Genomic DNA, 10000 nt, shown 5'->3' with positions numbered 1-10000 from the left:
AACTGCTAGTGGATAAACCAGTATGACCAGATAGCCTGCAAAAACCAACAAGCAGGTGTTAAATACAATACACCTAAAGCCTGGAATATGAAAAATATTATATAAGCATTATTCCACACTGATATAGTAATAGATTATAGGACGTTGTGGAACTTGCCTAAATGTGTAAACTTGAACATGAGGACAACTGCATAATCTGGACACTTGGAATTGTCCAATACCTGATGAACAAGTTAGTACTAATGACATTCACTTCAACATTTTATCCCAGCTGGGTGAATGTCTTGTAACTGAGTAAAAAGGTGTTTATTTTCCACCTGCAACCAAAGTTCTACATTTCGATCTGTGGTTGAGTGTACATAAACTGACCAGGAAAATCAGTATGCCATAGCCGGGGTATGGAAATGGTTTCTTTCCTTCTGTTGTGACATTACTTGCAGCTGACTGGTAAATGATCATCGATGTCCCCGTGGACCCCAACAATTAGTATATCAATAACTTCACAAGTTGGAATGAATTTCCTTTCAACATGTGGTGGAATGAATTTCCTTTCAGCATCTGGTGGACAGGTCCATAAACCCTATCGCACAAACACGGTGAATCAGTGTGTGGCGATGTGACACGTTACACAATTTCACTCCTCGTTTCGTTAGCATTCAAGACCGGCATATATCATAGAGTACCTCGATCAGTATTCTTGACTCTTACTTCTTCAAGCGTTGCTCAAGCGATGTAGTTTCTCACGAGGGGCTCGAGTTTCTCATTAAAGTCGAGCCGATTAAAGTACGCCTCACCATCTAGTTACATTCTTAAACCATTCAATTTAAAACCACGTATGACGAGTGTTCGCTTAAGGTAATTAGAGACTTTCCACGAGATTTCCCCTAAATAGATCACGTGTTAGTTGTCAATCCGGTGGATTCTGGTGGTATACATGGTTCAACAATGCGGTAAGTGTACATATGCTGTCAATAATTGTTTGTGCACTGCTAAACTAAGTTATTTTTGTGTGACAAGCATGCTTGAGGAAGGGTCTGGGGGACGACACTAATGTTTTGACAGCAGTTGATGATGGCCAGGCAAAGAACTACGAGAAGAACTACTGTGATAGTGTGATAGTAGGGAAAAATTCCCACCCCTATAGCTCTGCCTAGGGGCATTATCTATAGCTACTGTATTATGTTGCCGATATCTACATCCGGGCCAAGAATAAAGGTGAAAGTGGTAGTAAGGCTCAATCCTATTATTCTGCTGAACAGGCAAGGGAGTCTGGGACTCTGGGGGCATGCTCCCTCAGGAAAGTATAAGTATTACAACTTTTTTGTTTTAATTGCTTCATCAAGTATAAAAATTTCAGTCAAAAGGTGATGATCGAGGCTCTGGTCTTATACACTGGTTGGAGTGGTTGTATCGATACTGCATTGTGGCAACCTTTAGGGGTTAGTGCTGGCATTATCCTTGGAAATACTATTCCATCGATCTCCCCGAGTCTTGATGATTGAGTCCTCCATTCCTTTCTCTGCTGCATGCTCCAATCCTGAAGTTGTGACCACAGTCAAAAGGTGACGATCGAGGCTCTGGTCTTGCATCTATACTGTACTGCAACACCCTTGAGGGGTTAGTACCGGCATTGTCCATCGCAATACTGTTCCATCTCCCATATACAAGTCTTGATGGTTGAGTCCTCTATTCCTTTCTCTGCTGCTCTAATCCTGAAGTTGTGACCAAAACAATAAAAAATGGTTATAACATGATAAATGATTATGGTGATAACAATTACAAATGTATTTATAGCTGTGTAGCAACTGTAAACTAATTAGTCACTTGCAAGTTTAATTAGGTGTCTGAAGCATTTAACATGCACAGATATGAGATATGTTCGTAACATGCAGGCAGTAAAGATAGATTTACTCTAATAGAACAGTCATACTACACCGTAAATTCATACTTCCGAATTTACGGTGTTATGAAACAATCATTATTATGTATGGATTTTACTGACTCTCCAAGATAATATTCTGCATTAATGTTAACTGCTCATTTCCAAAAAAAAATTACCTTTTAAACCAAATGTAGAGTCTATCACTGACAAAAATGAGTGATATCCACCCCAAAAACACCTTCGCTGTAAAAAAGGCGCGCCCAAGAAACTAAAAGTACCTGGAACCCAATGTAAAAAAAATACAAAAAGAAAACAGCTCAGCTGAAGTGAAAAGTAACTGGTAACTTAAAGAGCTGATATCTGAAGCGGCCAAGAATACAATTACTAAAGTTTAATCCATGCAAGAACACCTTGGCTATAAAACAGGTGTGTACATGAAAGTAACTGGCAACTGAAATGGCTGATATCTGAAGAGGCCAAGAATGAATGGTCATATACAACTAATTCAAAAATTTAACACTGAACCTTTATAATTCAGCTGTGTTCTATATTCACTCTTGCTGCATCATAAAGTAATTTCTTTTAACTCTAATTGGCTGGTAATTTGGCCGCCTTTTTCTGTTCTATTATACTGACTATTAAAAAAGGCGGCCAAATTACCAGCTAATTAGAGTTAAAAGAAATTACTTTACGATGCAGCAAGAGTGAATATAGAACACAGCTGAATTATAAAGGTTCAGTGTTAAAATTTTGAATTAGTTGTATATGACCATTCATTCTTGGCCGCTTCAGATATCAGCCATTTCAGTTGCCAGTTACTTTCATGTACACACCTGTTTTATAGCCAAGGTGTTCTTGCATGGATTAAACTTTAGTAATTGTATTCTTGGCCGCTTCAGATATCAGCTCTTTAAGTTACTAGTTACTTTTCACTTCAGCTGAGCTGTTTTCTTTTTTGTTTTTTTTACATTGAGTTCCAGGTACTTGTAGTTTCTTGGGCGCGCCTTTTTTACAACGAAGGTGTTTTTGGGGTGGATAATATTTACTCTGGGTAAACTTTTATTGACATACTTGTAAACAATGAATTTGTAGCTTCCACAATGCTACTGTATGTTTGTATGTTTGGTCTTATGTCTCAAATTTGTACTCATCTTTTTGTATTGCATTATACGTATATTCATATCACTATAATAAAATGTGGGCTATACGTGCATAAATTTACATGGATACATACAGTGCCAATTATGTATAGTTTTTGCTTTCTATAGTTCCCAGTGTCGTCCTGTCAACCCCTTCAAACATGACTATAGAAAATGGTTTAACATTTAACATATCATTTGAGTATTATGCTGTACCCCCACCAACCTTTATATGGTACATTAACAATGAGTTTTATGAGACAGTGTTCAGCACAACATCACATGGTACACACACTATGGTGTTCACTAATGCTAGTCAAGGAGGATGGTACCAATGTACCATCCTTTACTGAGTTAATAATATACAGAGTTAATATAATGAGTTAATATAATGAGTTAATATAATGAGTTACTGAGTTAATGAGTTAATGAGTTAATATAATGAGTTAATATAATGAGTTACTGAGTTAATATAATGAGTTAATAATATACAAGTAACAACTAGTAGGGTACCAGCCCCATTTATAACTGTAGGATATTAATTTGTACAATTTTCATTGTAAAAGTACTCTAATAGAACAGTTGCAGTAGTTGTTCCAATACAACAGTTGATGGGTGGAATTTCCTTCAGAATTAATTTCATGAGCTAAATTTCCAGTGGAATTATATACATCTATACCAATTATTAGTAAATTCTTGTACTTTCTGTGTAGAGAGTAAACCATGTGTGTTGTTGTAAACATGATTTATATGAATATTCACTTACTCACTACCATGACTATCAAACATACTTATGCTCACGTTCACATGCACACACACACACGCACACACATACACACACACACACGTACAAGCATAAATGCACATGCATGCAACTTCACATGTACACAGACATCACACTGCATGCTATACATGTATACGCATATGTTCCATGATTGCAGCACCTCAAATGGTCACTGCACCTGAATTTTTGTGGCGGGGTATGACAATATAGCCGACGTACCTTTCACAGCACCAAAAATGTGTTGGTAGAATTGTAGTATGCTGAGGTTCCACTAACAATTGGCGGAATAGAGGAGGATTCAAGACTGGTCGTGAAGCCAAGAACCTCGTGTTAATGCCACAATCGAACCTGATTCTTATCACATGAACAGACATACGTGTTACATGTTAATAGTGTTACATAATAGGTGTATGTAAAGGTTCTACAGTTCCTCTTCCACGACATCCTCCCCGGGGGGGTGGGGGGGGGGGGGGCAGAAAGAAGTCTGACCCATTCCTTCACTTGATATGTGGCCTTCCTTGCAGAAGCTCGCTGTGGGTGACTGGGCTCACTCCCAGAGCTGTCTGGATCAGGAGTAATGTTATCTGAATTGGTAGTAGCAGTAAGACTCTTCTCCACCCCTAGTTCCTTCTCTTCTGTTGCATTGAGTTCTAATGGGTACTGCTTAGTTATTGGTCCGGTCGTGTTCCCATTAGCAGTGCGTATTACAGCAGCTCGTATCAGCCCATCTCTTCCAGCAATCAAATCCGTCACTACAGCCATTCTCCAAGTTGCTCGAGGGGTGTCATCATGAACAACGACTACATCACCTTCTCTTATACTCTGTTTGTTGTTCCCAGATGCCCTGTGGTACTCCCTTAATGCTGCTAAGTACTCATGACACCACCTCTTGCGAAAATCTCTCAGTAGGACTGCCTGGACCTTGGCTTTCTTCTGAAGTTGACTAGTCTCTCTGTAGCTTGGATCTATAAGTTCATCCATCTCCATCAACTGATGTGGTAGGCAAGTGATTCTGCGGCCGTGTAGAAGGTGAGCAGGTGTCAAGGGTTCTGGATCACCTAATTCAAAGAGACGAACGTAAGTGGCCTGTCATTGAGTGTAGCCTCTACTTCTACAGTGATAGTCTCTAAGGTTAGCAGTGAGACATGCCTCCTTCCTAGGACCTTCTTGATTGCAGACTTGGATAGGCCAATCAATCGTTCCCAGAACCCCCCAAACCAGGGGGCCCTCTTTGGTATGAATTGCCATGAAACACTTCTTCTACCAAGTTCCTCCTTGACCGTTGGTGACTCCATTAGGGAACGTAGCTCTGATGCCGCTGATAGGTAGGTCGAACCACTGTCTGACATCATGATTGTTGGTAGTGATCTACTTCCTGCAAACTTACGAAAAGCCATCAAGAACGTATCAGCTGTCAAATCCTGGGCTATCTCCAGGTGGACGGCACGTGTAGTGGCACAAGTGAAGAGACACAGATATACCTTGCCCTCCTCCTTGTCTTGTTGTACATACAGGGCCCCAGTGAAATCCACTCCTGTAAATGTGAATGGTTGGACGTCCTGTGTTCTCAGTTGAGGCAAAGGAGGAGGGTCAGGCACAGCATATGGTCTTCCATTCACCTTGTGGCATGTGACACAGTGATGTAGGATGGACTTGACATACTGGCGTGCAGCATGAATCCAGAAGGATTGACGTAAACCAGTTAGGGTTGCATTGGTGCCTGAGTGACATAGCTTGATGTGTATGTCTAGGATGATCAGCCTTGACAATGGATGTTTTGGGGGTAACAGGAAAGGAAACTTGGCAGTCTCACTAATGGGAGCATTGTGGATGCGTCCACCACAGCGTAGCAGTCCATCTGAGTCTAGGAACAGCCGTAGTTGTCGAACAAGTTACAGTCTAGCTGTTTTAGGCTGCTTTGTTGTCATCTGGAGGTTGTTGATCTCCTTCCAGTAGATGGACTGTTGTGCATCCTTAATCCACCTGAGGCTCACCCGTTGAAGTTCCTCTGCATTGACTGGTCCACTCAACCTCTGCTGCAGTTGTGTTCTGAGATTATCTATAAAACGGTAGACATACGCAGTGACTGACAGTAACTTGGTAAGAGAACTATGGCGATCAATAGAGATGGCACAGTGTAGCCCAAGATCTGGTGGTGCCTGCTTCATGGGCACAAACTCTGTTGCCACTGCTGCTGCCAATACCATTGGTGGCAAAGGTGGTGGTTGAAGAGATGGCCAATAGTCTGGTGTTGTGAGCCACTTGGGGCCATGTTGCCATAGGTGTGATGACATACAGCTAAGTTGTTTAGTATAGGAACTTACTGTTGTTTTTAAACACAGCTGCTATAATCTGATTAAACTAACCTGAACCTTACTGCTTCCTGAATGACTTCCATTATGCAGACTACCTATCAAAACATATGCAGTAGTAGCAGTTCACAGCTCTTAAAATGCCAGCAATACAGATACAGTATGTGTACAAAAATAAAACAAGAGTGATAAGGTATATGCTCTATTATTCTTAATTGTGTTGTTTTAGTTAACTATAACTAAAACTAAAACTATAACTAAAAGCAAATCCGTGTTATAACTAAAACTAAATTTATAACTAAAAAACAACAGAATAATTTACTAAAACTAAATCTAAAACTGAAAAGAATTAAGAAAGATAACAAACTATAACTAAAACCAAAAGATTTTCTTATGCACAACTAAAACTATGACTAAAACTAAAAGGTTTTCATGTTTTAACTAAAACTAACATCAGAGACAATATAACCATAATATCTATAACTAAATGAATTAAGAAGGATTACTATAACTAAAACTAAAATCATTTTAGAAACTAGCTATGACTATAACTAAAACTAAAACTCTTACTAAAACAGCACCATGTTGCTCAGACCACTGCATGTATAAGTCCACATATTATGTTCTGCAGGTGCAACGAAGCACAGAATGAAACTGTACTGCTCTGGTCAGTCTGGGGATGACTGCATGAGGCTGTACAGTTCTGTGGTGTTGAATAAGTACATCTGCTGTGAATTTCCTTTATTTTAGCCAGTTTTGAGACCTCAATGGCCCAAAACTTGGCCTAATTCATCCATACGCCTTCCTTGTCAATTTTTGAACACCATCTTGCCTGCTTCCAGGGCCCCCGCCTCCCACCCAATTTGCAGCTCGCCTGATATAGTCAACCTCGGTTTAAAAACTATCTAAAATGGCAGGAAACTTAGTTGTTGGCTACTTGCACAGTGGATGCTCTGGAAGGTAAGGAATTGGTGTAAAACGTGTGAAAATTTGGTACACATAGCTTCAACCATTGGCGAGCTACAACACACTAAAGACTTAAAACCAGCATTTCTCGATACTTTTAATAGGCATTCCAGCCCGATTTTTAAATTTTGGAAAAATGGGCTTTTTACATGTTCAATAGATAGAGTATTGATTGCTGATCTCAGAAATATATAGTTTGTTGGGTTGGAATTAGCTACTTTGGCATGCACAGTGCTTAAAAACTGAAAAAGGTACATTTTTTTCTCCAGGTCTCCCCATACATTTTAAAGGGAAAAATGGCACAATTGAATCAGGAAGCCATCTAGCAATCTGGACTATCTTGAAACTACAGTTGCTTCTAGCTGCAAGTTTGTACATGTAATGAGAGTAACTTCAGATCGTATCGGATCTCAGTGATCTTTGTATGCTTTGTGGTGAGCAAATATGTTTCACCCACTGCACACTTCTCTATACAATGGTGTATACCCATAGGCAAGTGGCTATCTCAAGTAAGTAAAGACATCAAGTTAACAACTTATAAAGGTAAAAAACTAAAGTGGAATTGCCACAATGATGCAACAAGACTTAAGGTGGAGTTGTGGTTTCAATTATGTCATTGTTATGCCGAATTTGAAGTGGTTTATACTTTTGAGCAAATTTGAAGTGGTTTATACTTTTGAGCTGATGACACAGCCATCAGAAAATTGCTCTGGAGCTGAAAATTGCTAACCCGAGCGAAGCAACTACGCACTTTAAAGTAAGCACCAGTGACTACCTTCCACCCAACAGTACGTTTTTAAAAGTTTTAAAGTATTCTACATACATTACATGGCTTGAAAAGATTACAAAACAACACAAAACTTACTTATATGTAATGTGCACGATAAAACTAGATTTTCATGATGATCAGCGTGTGAACAAACCCCACAACGATTTTCATCCTCATTGGAGCTCGGATGATGGAGCAATCCCAAGTTAAACACGAGTTGTTATTTTGTGCCAGGGTTCTATTGGGGAATATACGAAGAATATTTTTATTTAAAAATCTCGGATACTGGAATGCCTACTTTTAAATAGGCGATAAACCCAGTTTTCCCAAACTATATCACATATTAACTTCAAAGTCCCATATCTCAGTAATGGCTATTCGAATTCAGCTGAAATTTAAAATAGAAGGTGCCCCACAGTGTCCAAAACTAAATTGGATGATTTCAGTGTAGGAAATACACACTTAATTGTTTGTCAATTACCTGCATTAGCTGTACTTGGCGATGTAACACATTATTGTGTCTATTGATTAAGCAGTCAGTAATGAGCACTTTTACGAATCACTACTCAATATTCCAACATCAAATCCATGTTACAAATTTCTTTAAATGAATGAATAGCAAAACTACTACAATAAAATGTATTATCAAAACAAATTATATCACTGCATGCTCCTCGAGTTCTGTGGTGTTATCTTTAACCTGTACATGTTGATGCAGTAATCTAGGAAGATAAGAAATATGAATAAACATGATGCAAAAGGAGGCTGCCAACAAGCTGGGACTCTTATAGACTATAAAGAAATCTATTAAATATTAGAAATCCTAAAATCTGGAATTTTTCAAAATCGGTTATTTTTCATATTCGTCTATTCATGAAACCAATCGTGGAAATTACGATCTACTTTACAAAAAAATGGCCTTGAAGATGAGCAAAGCTTCAACAATAGCTTTGATAATGGCTAGGCAATTTGGAGTTGCTAATTATTGACTGCTAGATGTTTCATTATACGTCATTATTTGTGCAGAGTAAACCTATACCTCTGACAAGGCTCTTGTGATCCCTTGTCAGCTACTGCACAAGCAGAATTGAAAAGAATTCTGGTAAAAATTGTGGTCAAAATATTTGTACTACATTTACGAACATTTTTGAAATACTGATTAAATAATGAAATATTTTACAAGGTCCAATTAGAAACTTGCTAGTGATCATAGCTATGTAGGTATTTTGTAGCTAGTCATTAATGGTATCAGATATGTAAATCAACATAAGCTATAACTACTTTGTGTGGCACTCTTATCAAGACTCACGATAGTGAGTCGTGAGGCCAAGAAGCACAAAGCACGCGCCAACAGTAATAAACACGTGACCACTACTGTGAGTCATTTACATGAGGGATCAATTACGCAATCTTTTAAAATCCGCATGGCAAAATCTCAGCCTTACTAAAAAAAGATTCCGCCTCGAAACCAGGGGCATGTAACCTTTGTATAATGAGTAACTACCACACAAAAAGTCAGGTGAATTGTTGGAGTAGTTTGTTCCATCGCCCACCCATTTACAATGCATTAATTAAATTATTTATTCAAATGTGCATCGTTCTTTTTTTCATTTTCTTCGTGATCGCATCCCATTGGAATGATTTTCTTTCAACCATGAAGTCGTATTATAAAAAGGCTGCAGCTCTCAGGGCCTTTTTAGACAATGTATCTGTACATTTAATTTCGCTAAAAGTTGTTTGTTAGTTAATGAGATCGCTTTTGTGCTCTTTGAAGATTCAAACTTGCCGCCATGACGTCGAGGTGTGAGGCGCCCGCCTCAATTCCCAAACCCAAACAGTGTGGAAGTGGGCAAGGGTATTGGCCATAGCAAGCTGGCTGATTTGATCGACATTGTGCTATCAAGTCTTGATTTAATTGTGAGTCCAGTCACTGATTTGTTTTAAATTCTCCACGGTATGCCTCCACTGACTAGTTATAGCGTGACTCTGGCCCAGGCAGGGCCATACATAGCTATAGCCAGCTGTTTCATACCCGCTGTAGTGATATAGTTGAAGTAACTTACTGCTACATTACCCGTGCACATCTTTAATCCCGCCCCAGCCCTTCAGTGCCTGTGAAACTTCAGTGTTCACTTAAAAATCCGGCAT

The 10000-nt window shown here is 39.0% G+C and overlaps 2 protein-coding genes across 2 annotated transcripts; both read right to left on the bottom strand.

Moving 5' to 3' along the window:
- Positions 1–4294: 4294 nt before the first annotated feature.
- LOC136246176 (uncharacterized) lies at positions 4295–4786 on the bottom strand (the record flags this gene model as incomplete). Its single annotated transcript, XM_066037623.1, has 1 exon — positions 4295–4786. A coding segment is annotated over exon 1 (492 nt), but the record flags the coding sequence as incomplete, so codon positions are not given.
- Positions 4787–4863: 77 nt separating this feature from the next.
- Positions 4864–6099, bottom strand: LOC136246177 (uncharacterized). The gene is made up of 2 exons (XM_066037624.1): positions 5702–6099; positions 4864–5617 (listed from the first exon to the last, which is right to left on the bottom strand). The coding sequence occupies exons 1-2, from the start codon at positions 6097–6099 to the stop codon at positions 4864–4866; spliced, it is 1152 nt and encodes a 383-aa protein (XP_065893696.1).
- Positions 6100–10000: the final 3901 nt, after the last annotated feature.

The sequence above is a fragment of the Dysidea avara genome, unplaced genomic scaffold (assembly GCF_963678975.1).
Source record: "Dysidea avara unplaced genomic scaffold, odDysAvar1.4 SCAFFOLD_495, whole genome shotgun sequence".
In the NCBI taxonomy this organism is placed as follows: domain Eukaryota; kingdom Metazoa; phylum Porifera; class Demospongiae; order Dictyoceratida; family Dysideidae; genus Dysidea; species Dysidea avara.
This window is presented reverse-complemented; position numbering and strand designations above follow the sequence as displayed.

Bases quoted from the DNA above. Each gene is read 5' to 3' on its own strand.
- LOC136246177 (XM_066037624.1), bottom strand. From the start codon at position 6,099: ATGTCATCACACCTATGGCAACATGGCCCCAAGTGGCTCACAACACCA. The intron at 5,618-5,701 runs GTAACTTGTTCG...TGCTCCCATTAG, and splicing joins CAGCCTAAAACAGCTAGACT to TGAGACTGCCAAGTTTCCTT.